Source organism: Heloderma suspectum, chromosome 3 (assembly GCF_057233095.1).
Source record: "Heloderma suspectum isolate Gila_16-S chromosome 3, 16-S_ref, whole genome shotgun sequence".
Lineage (NCBI taxonomy): Eukaryota > Metazoa > Chordata > Lepidosauria > Squamata > Helodermatidae > Heloderma > Heloderma suspectum.
The window spans coordinates 318,108,483-318,122,793 of record NC_139460.1 but is presented as its reverse complement, the minus strand read 5'-3'; the positions used below and the strand labels follow the sequence as shown (position 1 = coordinate 318,122,793).

Sequence of the window (14,311 nt, the reverse complement as noted above, 5' to 3'; positions counted from 1 at the left end):
ACTTGGAAAGGGTTTCTACAGCCACCCTTGGCGAGGATTTAAATGAGAGGCAGAGTTGTGTGTCATCCACATATTGGTGACACTGCACCCCAAACCTCCTGATGATAGCCCCCAGCGGCTTCATATAGATGTTAAATAACATCAGGGAGAGAATGGAACCCTGTGGCACCCCGCAAGTGAGCAGCCAAGGGTCTGAAGTCTCCTCCCCCAGAGCTACCCTCTGGTGCCTGCTAGAAAGGAAGGAACAGAACCACCATAATATGGTGTCCCCTATGCCCAACCCCTCCAGGCAGTCCAGGAGGATACCGTGGTTGATGGTATCAAAAGCCACTGAGAGATCGAGGAGAACAAGGAAGAAGCATTGGCCCCTATCCAGAGCCCTCCTCATATCATCCACCAAGGCGACCAAGGCCGTTTCTGTCCCATGCCCGGGCCTGAAGCTCAATTGAAATGGATCCAGATAATCAACTTCTTCCAAGTATGCCTGCAACTGCAACACCACCACTCACTCAATCACTGTCAGAAGCGCCCTAGCAGCCTCTTTCAGTAGACTCCAATAGCCAACTCAAGACACAGATGAAAGGATTCTTTTTAAGGCTTTAATCCTTTTACAACTTAATGACTCTTTCAGATGCTAATCACTAGCGACTAAGCAAGGAACAGCAGAGTAGCTTATGCTCCAAGTAAGCAGTTGATCCCCGTTTGAAGGAGAGTCACTTGAAGACCCTGAACTTATGGGCTAGAGAGAGATCCTCCCTCTTTCCCTTGGGTCCATGGGAGGTGGCCGTTGCTTGCACGCCAAACGGGCGCTACGCCTCCTTTCCGCGCCCTCCATCGCACGTCACTCCCTGCATCTGCGTCGAGTGTCTAGCAAACCCCGTTCCTGCACTTTCTCACTGCTAGGATCACTATCTATCTCAGGAATGCTGGCAGGAGGAATCTCTGCCAGCTGCTGTGCCTGTGAGGGATGAGCTGGCTCCTCTTCCACGGCTTGCTGATCCTCCTCAGAATCAGAACTGCTCTGGGGTTCTATCGGCTCTGTTTCCACCCTGACAATCACCTTGCCCCAAAACGGCAGATTCAAGACCAGGCGAAAGTTGTCAAGTCTTGGGGATCCCAGGAGGGCTTATTTAACAGTGGTCTTATCACCTCCTCCTTGAGGACTGATGGCATCAGTCCCTCCTCAAGGGAGTCATTCAGCACCGCCTTGATCCCCTCCCGAAGTCTCTCCCTGCAGCTCATAATGAGCCAAGATGAGCAAGGATCAAGTAAGCAGGTGGTCGGCTTTAAAGATGAAGGCACCTTGTCCAGTTCCTCAGAAGAAGCTGGAACTGATCCCACACAACTGGTCTGCCACTGGCTGCCCCTCATTCATTAACTGTATCCACAGTGCATGGAATAGCACTCCTGATCCAGTCGATTTTATCTGCAAAGTGCTTTGCAAACTCATCCCAGTAGGCCTTAGAATGCTCCATTGGTTCCAGAAAAACTGGACCAACCAGGCTCCGGACCACTTGAAACAGCCTCCTGGGACAGCACTCTGCAGACGCCATAGAGGCAGCTTAAAAATTCTTTTTTGCTGCTCTTATCACCATGTGGTAGGCTGCAGCTACAGCTCTAACCTGTGTCAAATCATCTTCAGAGCGAGATTTCTGCCACCAGCGCTCTAGCCATCTCCCCTCCCACTTCAGAGCTCACAACTGTGGGGTGAACCATGGTGCAGTCTGAGCTCTCTTCAGGGGGAGAGGGCATTTCAGAGCCACACAGTCTAATGCCCCGGTGATTGCAGCATTGCAGTCTCAGCCAAGTGGCTGTTTGCGCGCTCCAAAGAATCCCCAAGCCCAGTCAGGAATCCATTTGGATCCATAAGCCGCCATTGAGGTACATATGAACATATGAATGTGAGAAGAGCCATGCTGGATCAGACCAAGGGTCCATCTAGTCCAGCATTCTGTTCACACAGTGGCCAACCAGCTGTCGACCAGGAACCCACAAGCAGGACACGTGCACAACAGCACCCTCCCACCCATGGTCCCCAGCAACTGGTGTACATAGGCTCACTGCCTCTGGTACTGGAGATAGCACATAGCCATCACGACTTGTAGCCATTGATAGCCTTTTCCTCCAGGAATTTGGCCAACCCCCTTTTAAAGCCATCCAAATTGGTGGCCATCACTACATCCTGTGGTAGTGAGTTCTATAGTTTATGTGCTGTGTAAAGAAGTTATTCCTTTTCTCTGTCCTGAATCTCCCACTAATCAGCATCATAGGATGACCCTGGGTTCTAGTATTTTGAGAGAGGGAGAAAAATGTCTTCCTATCCACATTCTCCACACCATGCCTAATTTTGTAGACCTCTATCATGCCTCCCCTTACCCTCCTTTTTTCTAGGTAAATCGCCATTCTGATGGGGAGGAATAGCGCTGTTGCACTTTTATGCATTAGCAAGGCAGGTTAGTTAGTCTCCCTGAAGTAAATTACCATTCTGATGGGGAGGTGTAGCAGTTTGATGAATGGGCAAGGCAAGCTAGTTACATATTACTTGCTCTCCAATTCATAAGAGCTGGGGGAGCTAGGGGATGGGAAATAAGCCTCTCTTGTTCGCTGAGCAGCACTTCCCAGGTTGATGACATTCAGCTCTCCTCCCAGACTCCACACACCCAAACCCGAAGTTTCAAGCCCCATGTGACTGGGAAAGCGTGAGCAGGGCTGTCTACTCCACTTTTCTTGCTTCACGTGCCCCTGATGGACCAAAGCTGATTTCATAAAATCCAGATAATACCCCGACACGTTTCTCATTCTGTTGCCATGTAGATCCGGTCCCTGTTATCTGTTGAGGGCCACACTCTGTCAAGCATGGTCTACACCGACTGATAGTTGCTCTCCAGGGTTTCAGACAGGAGTCTTCCCCAGTCCTACCTGGATTGCTGGGGATTGAATCAAGGGCGTGCTCTATGACAGAGCTACAGTTTGAAGTTGCACACACATTTTCCCTCCTGTGTCTAAAAAGTGCTCCAAGCCCTAAGCACACACTGCACCACTAAGCTAAGACCCAGACTCAGAGCAGGAGGTTCCTGATTGAAGCCTCCTACATTTATAAAAAGCAAAAAAAAAAAAAACAAACCCAAAAGACATAAAAATTAGAACCATTGTTGAATATATATCACTGGTTTCTAAAGATTTTGACTATTAACTGGATGTCTATTTGACCTCTAATTTGACACCAAGTATCTCACTAGTAGCTATTAGCGTCAGAGAGAGCCCCAATTTGTAAGCAAAACTGGAAACAACCAAGGCCCTGTCTACATGTGGGATTTACTCCAGTTCTACTGCACCTCACAGATGATCATAGTAGACCACGTTACCCCCATTCTGCATCAGTCACTTTTTTTCTGCCCCCAAAAACACTTTTTTGCAAAGTCTTTTTGCACCAGATTTTCTCCTCGCAGCAGCCTCAGTGGTGTTTGGGAGTCTGCATGACCTCAGTTGTGTTTGGCACAGGCTGAGGGAAGCAGCAGTAATAGGCGAAAGGGAAAGTTGTGTCATGAAAGGGTGGACAAGAGGAGAGAAGTTGGCTAAACCTGTCTACTCGAAAGTAACTCATTGTCTTCAATTGCACTTTACTGAGTACACAGCAGATAGAGAGGTCTGGAGAATTCCTTTGCCTGTTGGTTTAAATCTTTGCTCATCAAGAGGTGTGCAGGAGTTTAAAAGGTGATCGCCCCAAAGTGATCCTTACTCCTGCTGAGAAAGGCTGAATACAAGGGGACAAGCGGGCTAAACATGTCTACTCAGAAGTAACTTGTTGCCTTCAATTGCACTTCACTGAGCACCAGAGCAAAGAGAGGGGAGGGGAGCAAGCCTGTGGTCATTTGCTGCACTACACCTATGCAGTTGATGATGCTCCATTCTACTTGCAGGAGTCCACCCACCCACCCCCGAACTAATGCGGCTTCAAGTGCCATTTGCCCCATGAAAGCATTTTTTGTCAATGTATACACCGCTTTATTGGCTCTGTGTGCCACGGAAAGAGCTAATTTGATTTCTTGAAAATCTGCTTTTAAACGGAATCGCGTCATGAAGCGTCTCCGTGTAGATGGGGCCCAATGCAATGTCTTTAAAACATGAAATTGTATTGTGTACATTCAGAAACAATGCCATCTTTCCTTCAAAAGAAATTAGTAAGGTATATCAATGGTAAAGGGATGTGAGTAGATGGCCATGTTTATGATGGAAGGAGAACAGAATGAGGACAAGGTTCACATCTGTTCCACCAGGAGGTCTGGGCTCTACCATATCACAACACGCTATCATTTATTATGGTCATAGATGATTGTTACACACATCCACCCCACTTTCAAGTGGTGAGAAGTTTCACGGGTTCCCACACTTACTCAGGGTTCAGTTTCCTTAGAAGAGGTCGCTGGAGACTTATGGTGTTTCTGTAATATAAGGTTTATTTATACATATATGCAGGCTGAGAATAAGATGGGCCAGAAAGGCCGGGGGGGGGGGTGATCACAGCAACAGAACTCCAAGAGGCCGCCGTTCCCCATCACATGTCTAGGAGAACCTACAGTCCTGTGGGACCTCTGCAGAGAACAAAGTGATCTCTCTGCCTCCTTTCCAGTTTTGGTCCTATCACAGACTGGCCCAGTTTGCATGTAATGAGAAGGACTATGGGTGACTTTTCCTGTGGGGTTTCTTGTCACAGCAGCCTGTGCTATTTTGAATATTCGGGATGTGATATAGTTTGTTGTTACATGTGAACCCAGCGAAGGTGGGTTGTTGGGATGATTGAAAAGCCACCTGCAACCCAAAAACAACCCATGGGTTCTGGGTGGCTTGTCAACCATCCCAACAATCCACCCTCGCTGGATTTGCATGTAATGAGAAGCCGCTGCAGCAGGGGCTTGAATTGCTAATCTGCCACCCACAGGCAGTGCAACCCACCATGCCTAATAAGCCATAGTGAATTGCAGTGATTGTGGGAACCAGGTCACTGACTTCATGCTATACACATAGACCTCACTCATCCTCTCCCCTTGGCCTAGTAGGACAAAAGGATGAACCATCAACCCCTTATCAACCATATCTTCTTGGCCCATCCCAGCTCCCATCAAAACATATCAACAGAACAGTTTGCTGGCTATCAGGGGCCTATTGTCAGGTCTTTCAGAGGGGTTGCCCCAGGCATCTGCACTGATAGCTCTACTTACTGAAATGTTAGAATTGAGAGCTACAGAGTTGGGTGGGATCCTGAATCTGAAGGCCATTTAGACTTAGCCCGAACAGATAACATTATATTCCTTTAGAATGCTCTGAGCAGCTTATGCGGTGCTCAAGGTTCTCTCATCAAAGCACCGATCAGGTAATAGGACTAGCATTTGAGCAGACATACATGATTGAGTTTCGTCTAAAAGAGAGTGTCTGGGTAGGTGGTCTAAAATCTAATACTATATCCAGTATGCCAATCTATTTTGCTTCTAGGAGTTAGCAGTTTCCATGCCTCTTGGCCCTGCATCTCCACTACGCTGCTTCTACCCTCACTCCACCTCGCGAACCCGCATCTCCTGAAGGCTGCCAGTGTAGAGTGAACAGAGCCCCTGGTTGATACTGCAACTGTGGAATTATTAAATTATTAAATTCTTCTTATTATTAAATTATTATTAAATTATTAAATTCCACAGTTTCTCTAATGTAACAGTGTTTTTGTTCTATCCATCTATCTAAAATGTAAGACTCAGGCTGTACCTTCTCTGCTTTTATGAAAGGGAATTTTGAAATCAACATATCAGCAACAAGTCTGCAGAATGTTCTAGCACTAACAAAATCTGACCGAAATCTGATTGGCAGTCTATCTTCTAACCCTGACATTCTGAGGTTCATCCTGTAACATGAATAGCAGGTAGACAAACATGGTGTCATAACAGCATAGGTTAAAAAAATAGCAGATGTTTGGATAAATCCACAAAGTTGTTTGCACTGTAAACAGGATGAGACAAGAGTCCATCAAGCAATGCTGCCCACAGTTTTTGCTTGATTACTTAGGACAAGAACAGGCTGAAGAGTCTGCCAAAAAGACACTTCCCCATTAGCTTTTTAAGGAGTCCCCCTTCCTCATTCCCCAGAAGGAGCTTCTTTATCCAGATATGGAACTCTTTATTCTACTCCTCCTCAGCGGTTTTTGTTGTTCCCAAACCATTCCTCTGCAAGGCCTGGATTGCGATGACCATGAAGTCTTCAATGCTGTGGATATAGCACTGAAGGAATATAACGGCGGTAGAGGAGGTGGCAATCAACTTGCCCTCAGTATGATCCTTGAAGCCAATAGAACAGTAAGTAAACTTTGCAATAGCAAGAACAACAAAAAGATAATCTATGAGCACATCAGATTTTTGAACCCTTTACACATAAGGACTAGCAACTTGTGGTACCAGAAGAAATTTAATAGAAATCAGTGGGACTGTTCGTAGACTATGACATCAGTCACAGTTGGTGCTAATTGTTCCTCTATGTAGTTTTCTCTCATATAGTTCTATCTTTTATATTTAATAGTTCTGGCCAAAATAAAATGAAATTAGCACTAATAGGGATCTGTTTAATTATAATTTCCATTGTATTAATAGTTCTCACTGCAGAGGTCTGAGTGTGAGAGAGACAGACAGATGGAGAGACAGAGCACATGCAGGTATAATTTTAAAAATCAACATGATATTCTTAAGAGAAACCCTCATGGAAAGGGTCTACCATGCAATTTTGCTGAACATTTGGCCTGACTTCAAGCCTCTCCCAAAATGTTCATATAATGATAGTTGGAAAGAACCTCAAAGTTCATCTAATCCAACATCCCTCCTATAGGATTTATGTATTTACTTATTAAATGCCTCAGAAAATAAATGTCTCTAGACGTTACAATTTAAAACGTAATGACACAAATAAAATCCCAATAAAAACAATCAACAATATAAAACTAATAAACATGTCGACACAGCATAAAATATTACATTAGGTGTAAGAGGTAAAACCACATCACAGGGACTAAATCAAAAAACATTAAAATATTTTTAAAATACCTCTCAGTAGGAAGGGAAATGATGTTGTTTCTGTTTCCTTTATAGGGACAATTGTACAGAAAAAGAAATGGCTGCCATAGGCTGCCCGTTTCTTTTTCCATACAATTTTCCCTGTAAAAGAAATGGAAACAACGTCACTTCCCTCCTCTCCCTATGCAGAGACATTGAGTTCATGCCATGTGCCAGGCAGCTGAGCTGAGCTGCTGCATCACCTTGCGTTTGGCTAGCTTTATTACCTTCTTCAAAAAAAAAGGCAGCCACATCAGCCAGCCACCTTGTTTCATCCTTTTTGTCCAGTACTGAACATATCGAACCCGGACGCTTTCCTGGACAGCTCTTAAAATACTGGGTGGTCCAACACAAAAGAGGGCACCTGGCCAGCCATCCCTGCTGATGCAGGAGAGCCACTCATGCAGCATCCCTAATAGATGGCCATCCAGCCTTCACTTAAAAACCTCTCAGGAAGGACAGTCCACCTCTTCCACTGCAGAACAGCTTCTTCCATCGCAACATCCTTCCTAATGTTTAGTCTTAATTTTACCAAGGTTTCCACTCTAGATCCAGATTGCTTGCATGTATGTGTATGTGAGCGTGTGTTTTTAAAGCCATAAAAGCATGCTGGCAGTGGATGATGGGAGTTGTAGTCCAACATACCTGGAGGACAGCAGATTGGAGAATGTTGCTTTAGAATATTAAGAGCATAAAGAATTGCCTTTGTAGAACAGTTCAAGAGTCCAGCATTCTGTTTTCCAACAGCGGCTACACCAAATGACTCTTGGAATCTCAGAAATAAGTAACAGCATTCATCTCTTGCTTTCCCCCAACATTTTGTATTCAGAGTGCCTGAATTCACATGCTGCTGCACATGGAAGGATCCATTTAGCTACCGCATCTAATGGCCATTGATAGACCTACTATGCTCGATTTTTTTAAAAAAGCCATCTAACCTACAAATTATTAGAGTTAGGCCAAATGTTCTCTAGGTCCAATTATCTCCTTATAAGTACTTACTAAGCAGAGATAAATCCTCCCTGAAAAATCTCTTGATCCTACTCTTTCTCATGGTTTTCCTCAGCTGTTTCTAGCTACTTTCCCCCAACTGCTTTTAAAATGGCTGCTTTCATGACTGTTCCCTCCCACCCATCCTTGACTGCTCCAAATCAATCAGGGATCATATACCAACATGCTGACGTTATGATGCTATGTAACCAACTACTACATAGAGAAAGTGAAGCCCATTACTGTGATGTCAGTTGTTCCTGTACTGATCACATGTAAAATCTTATCCAACATTTTTCTCAGCTGTCCCCCCCCCCCATGCCAAAGTCACCCTACCCATACCCCTCAATTTTGGGTCCACTTTTTTAAACATCTATGTATGTATGTATGTATGTATGTATGTATGTATGTATGTATTTCATTTCTATACCGCCCAACAGCCAAAGCTCCCTGGGCAGTTCACAAAAACTAAAACCACAAGGTACCACATAAAACAATATAAATATGAAAACTTAACACTACAATATAAAAGTTTAACCAGAATAAAACTTAGCAGCAACACAGATATTTAAAATACAGATTAAAAACAGCAGAGCTAAAAGACTAGAATGCTACAATGTTGGGAAAATAAAAAAGTCTTCACCTGGCGCTGAAAGGAGTACAAAGTAGGAGCCAGGTGAACCTAGGGATGTGAGAACCCCCCGCTGCTCGCTTCTCCTCCCCTTCGTCGAAGCACGCAAGCCATCAGCGGTCACTGTCGATCGTCCCAGAAAGCGTTTGTGGCTTCGCCGGGGGGTGTGTGTGTGACTCGGGAACCCTTTTGCACAAAAAAGGGCAAGTTTGCACACAAAGCCTTGAATTTGTGCACACTTAAATCTCTGAAATGCGCACATTCAGCTACATCTGTGCAACATTTGCCAGATGCAAAACAGAGCAAGGCTCCTGCACTTTTAATAGTTGTGTGGAAGAGGGAATTTCAGCAGTGTTACTTGCATGATCACCTATACATGCTGAAAGTCTCCTTCTATTCAGCCATTGAAAGTTCAGGTGCTCTGTCCCCTTTGGCATCATCTGGCTTCCTTCCTGCTAGGATACTGCCTATCCTGTGCCAGAAAGTGTATCAGTCGCTTTAGTTTGTGGGTTCTTCTGAATGAGACACAGGCATGGCTAGAGCAGAGGGACTTGCTTGTTTCTCTGAGGAAAAAGGAGAAGGGAATGGTCTCTCTCACCTGCAGGGAATGACAGATTCTGATTTCCTTTCAGGGAAGTTTCCCATTTTCTGCCTCCTAAGCCTGAATAGGCAGACATTCCAGGCCTCCTATGATTTCCCTGGCTGAGGGCGGGCAGTGGTGGGAATGGGAGTGAGGGCAGCCTGCACTGAGGGTATGTGTATGTTTGTGAGATGCCATGGTACCCAAATACCCAGTCCAGCAGCAATCTGACTATTTGTTATTGGCGAGGAGAATACTTTTCAGAACAGAGTGGTAGGAGGGTTGGAGTAATTCTTGCTGTGCAGAAAAGGCACATTTCTGTCTTCTGTTATCAATATTGGGATGTGTTGCTGGTTAAATTCCTCACACAACGGTACTCCGATATGTACAGCTCCAGTTAAATCATAACAAGAAATTGAGGAAAAAAGGAGAACTTTTTAAAAATGCACTGCACATTCAGTGGGCCACAAGAAACTCCAGCCCTTCGCAGCAATTCTTCCTACTCATGAAGGTCTTCCAGCTGTTTCCTATGAGACATGGTGACCTTTGTTTTGGGGGGCGGGGGTTCTGATGGCTTCCACACTGCAACAGTCACACAGAAATGCAAGAAGCAGAAATACATAAAATCAGGTATGTGCGCATTTCGCCAGCACTGATACCGGAAGCATAATTGTTGAAAATGAGGTTTGTGCGCATTTCCAGTCTGGATGACTGGCAAGGAGGAGGTGAAAAGAATTACGTAGGTATAGGACCATGCCTGCAGCAGCTGGAAAAGGAACTTCCCATTTCTCCAGATATATATAGTATATAATTCTCACTAGTGTGACAGTGGTATCACCATCATGGGCATATTTCTTGGGCTGTCCTTTTGGTTCTCTCACAGCCCAGTGGTCACCCCGGCCAAGCCGAAACACAAACACACAAAATGACACCACACAACCAAGAGACCAAGACCACACTGCCCCTTTTATTATTTATGTATTTATCTATCTATTTATTTGAGTATTGCATTTCTATTCCCCTCAACAGCCGAAGCTCTCTGGGCCACCGTTCACAGAAATTACAACCAAAAAGCACACTGTAAAACAATTATTTATTTCCTCCTTGGGCTAGTTTGCTCTCACCTGATTTATGAATGAAGAAACTATCTTTTTCTTTCCGTTTGTTCTGCGTGGGAACATATTCTCTCAAATGTTGGAGTTAAATTCTAAGTTTTAGGAGAGATTTGCAACATCTCCTTGCGGTGGCTATCTCAACTTGCCACTGTGAAGGAATAGTACTTTCTAATTGTTACTCAGAAATTGAGGGCAATGCCCATTTCATTCTGAATGAAATGACTGTCATTCAGGTAGGAAGGGGGTTGCTTGATCTCATCTTTTTCTGGATCTCTCTGTGGCTGTGTCATTTCTCAATTCATTGAATGCGCAAAATCAAAAGGGCTCTGGCAGCTGCGCTTTTTTCCCCCCCGCTCCAAAAATGCTCATATACGCAGATGTGCACATCGGGGGCAAATGCGAAAAAAAGAAGGGCAAATGCGCAAAACTGAAGGGATAGCCGCCGAAGCCATTCACTGAACAGACCATCGACGAGAGCTGGGGGGAGCTGGCAAACAGGATCGCCATAGCACCCGAGACTTCATGGGAATCTCTCAAATGGAGCAGAGCAGGGGCAGGCAAGGAGGGGTTCGCAAACTTCAGTTCAGGGAGCTGAACAGAGAGAAGATCATGAAACACGAAGTAGGAAACGAATGTTCTCAAGATCCCTAGGTGAGCCTCTCGAGGGAACTCATTCCACAGCAGAAAAGGCCCTCTTCCTGGTAGCCACTTGACTCACTTCCTTTTGCAGGGGTTCCCAGACAAAGACCCCTGAAGATGATCTTAGGGTCCAGGCAGGTATATATGGGAGGAGGCGCTCATCCAGATAACCTGGCCCCAAGCTGTTTAGGGCTTTGAATGTTAATACCCAGCACTTTGAATCAGGCCCAGAGATGGACTGGCAGCCAGTGCATCTGGAAAAGTACTGGCTTAATGTGATCTCATTGGCCAGTCCCTGTTAACAATCTTACTGCCCTGTTTTGGACCAGCTGAAGTTTCTGAACCACTTTCAGAAGCAGCCCCACATATAGCACATTGCAGTAATCCAGACAAGAGGTTATCAGAGCATGGATAACTGTAGCTAGGCTATCTTCCGATAAGGGCGTGGTTGGTATATCAGTCTAAGCTGATAAAAGATGCTCCATGTCACCAAGACCACCTGTGCCTCAACTGACAGTTCTGGGTCCAAGAGCACCCCCAAACTACGAACCTGATCCTTTAGGGGGAGTGCAAGCCCTTCCAGAACAGGTTGAACATCATCTAGCCGGGTAGATGAACCACCCACTAACAGTACCTCCATCTTGCCTGGATTGAGTCTCCGTTTATTGGCCCTCATCCAGTCCATTACCGTGCCGAGGCACTGATTCAGAACAGCCACTGCCTCACCTGGATTTGATGAAAAAGAGAGGTAGAGCTGGGTGTCACTTCATATGATGGCACCTCAGGCCACACCTCCAGATAACCTACCCCAGCAGTTTCATGTAGATGTTGAACAGCATAGGGGATAAAATAGAGCCCTGTGGAACCCATAGCATTGTTGCCAATGCACAGAACAATAATCTCCCAGCACCACCTTCTGGAATTGGCTATCCAAGTAGGAGCAGACAACCCCCAGCACAGACAACCTATCCAGAAGGATACCATGGTTGATGGTATCGAAAGCCAGGAGATTCTGAAGAATCAATAGGGTCGCACTCCCCCTGTCCCTCTCCCAGCAAAGGTCATCCCACAAGGCAACCAAGGCAGTTTCTGTTCCAAAACCATGCCTGAAGCCTGATTGAAATGTATCTAGATAATCTGTTTCATTCAAGAGTGCCTGGAGTTGTCCTGCAACCACCCGCTCAAGCACCTTGCCCAGGAAGGGGATATTAGCCACCAGCCTATAGTTGTTAACATCCTCAGATTCCAAGTTAGGCTTTTTCAGGAGTGGCCTGATTACTGCCTCTTTTAAAGAAGACAGCACCACTCCCTCTTTCAGGGAGGAATTTACAGCCTCCTGGACCCAGCCAGACATCCCCTCCTTGTTTGATTTAATAAGCCATGAAGGGCAAGGGTCGAGCACACGGGTGGTCAATCGGATTTGGCCAAGCACCTTGTCCACATCCTCGGGCCTCAATAACTGAAACTCATCCAATAAAACTGGACCAAATGGTACTCTGGTCCAGACTGCGTGATGAGGCATTTCAGTCCAGATTATTATCAATCAACTTCATTCGGTGACCCACAAATGCTAGTAACAGGAGAGAGAGAGAGAGAGAGAGAGAGGAACGCTAATGTTCCTCTATCCCACTTTTTTGTTATACCCCTGCATGATGCATAGGGTAGCCATGTGTCCTACTTTACAGAGGACAGTCCTCTATTTGAAGGCATCCTCTTTTTGAAGGACTGTCCAGTCCAATCCAGTTTAAAGATAAAGAACCAGAAGAAGAAAATCAGGGTCCTTGAAGTTGCCCATTAATAATTAGCACCTGCACAGCAGACTGAGCAGGCACACAGGTCACCTCATCACAGACTTCCTCACTATGGTGGATTGTATTTCTTTATAAATTATAGTTATTTCACATTTGCATCTATACATGCAAATTAGCAAATGCCAATTTTATGCAAATCTGTTACCCTTCCCCACCTCTTTTAGCAATGCATAAGTGACCACTCTAAAGATGCAAACCATGCAGGCACTTCCAATTTATCTTTGCCTTATGTGAATTTACATGATCTAAAGTGCTTCAGTAATATTGAAATTCATCCGAATTTCTGAGCTGATGCAGATGTTAGCATAGGAGCTGCAGCTGCTGTCAAATCCCACTGGTGAGATTTGGGTCAGTCATCTTCTTAAATCCATCTATTGATCTATGATTTATTCTTTAACACAGCCCTTGATGTCCAGTTTGCATTACTTAAGTGGTTTGTTCTAAGCCATCTATTATTGATAAGCTAATTAAACATAAATTTAATTAGCTTATCAATAAGCTAATTATCATTAGCTTATCATGGGCCGTGGTGGCTTAGTGGTTAAGACGCTGAACTGCAGACTGGAAGGTTGGCAGGTCAGCAGTTCGAGACCCGAGTGCTGCGTGACGGAGTGAGCTCCCGTCTTCCGTCCCAGCTCCTGCCAACCTAGCAGTTTGAAAGCAAGAAATTGCAAGTAGATAAATAGGTACCGCCACAGCAGGAAAGGTAACAGCGTTCCGTGCACCTCGGTGTTCAGTCATGCCGGCCACATGACCACGGAAGCGTCTTCGGACAGCACTGGCTCTTCAGCTTAGAAATGGGGATGAGCACCGCACCCTAGAGTCGGACACGACTGGTTGGGGACACCTTTACCTTTACCTTTAATTAAACATAAAAGCTCACTCATAAGAGACCGAAGTCACTCTGTTTCAGACACAGTAGGTGGTACTGAAGAAAAGAGCAAGTGGCTATTGAGGGAGAGAAATATTGAGAAGAACATAAGAAGAGCCACGCTTAATCAGACCAAGGGTCCATCTAGTCCAGCATTCTGTTCACATACTGGCCAACCAGCTGCCCACGGGAAACGCACAAGGAGGACATGAATGCAACAGCACCCTCCTGCCCATGTTCCCCAGAAACTGGTGTACATAGGCACACTGCATCTGATACTAGAGGTGGCATATAGCCATCAGGACTAACAGCTATTGATAGCCGTATCCTCCATGAATTTGTCTAACTCCCTTTTAAAGCCATTCAAATTGGTGGCCATCACTACATTCTGTGGAAGTGAATTCCATAGTTTAACTATGTGCTGTGTAAAGAAGTCCTTCCTTTTATCTGTCCTGAATCTCCTTCCAATCAGCTTCATAGGATGACCCCGGGTTCTAGTATTATGAGAGAGCGAGAAAAATGTCTCCCTATCCACTTTCTCCATACCATGCATAATTTTGTGCACCTCTATCATGTCTCCCTTTACTCA

General features: G+C 45.3%; 1 protein-coding gene across 1 annotated transcript in view; it reads left to right on the top strand.

The window, feature by feature from the left end:
* Positions 1–5,998: 5,998 nt before the first annotated feature.
* The window catches only part of KNG1 (kininogen 1), a 65,056-nt gene continuing 56,743 nt past the window's right edge, over positions 5,999–14,311 (top strand). The window contains exon 1 of the mRNA XM_084845708.1: positions 5,999–6,338. Within this exon, the coding sequence (XP_084701834.1) occupies positions 6,153–6,338 (186 nt within the window). The 5' untranslated portion in view covers positions 5,999–6,152. The remainder of the gene's footprint in view (positions 6,339–14,311) is intronic.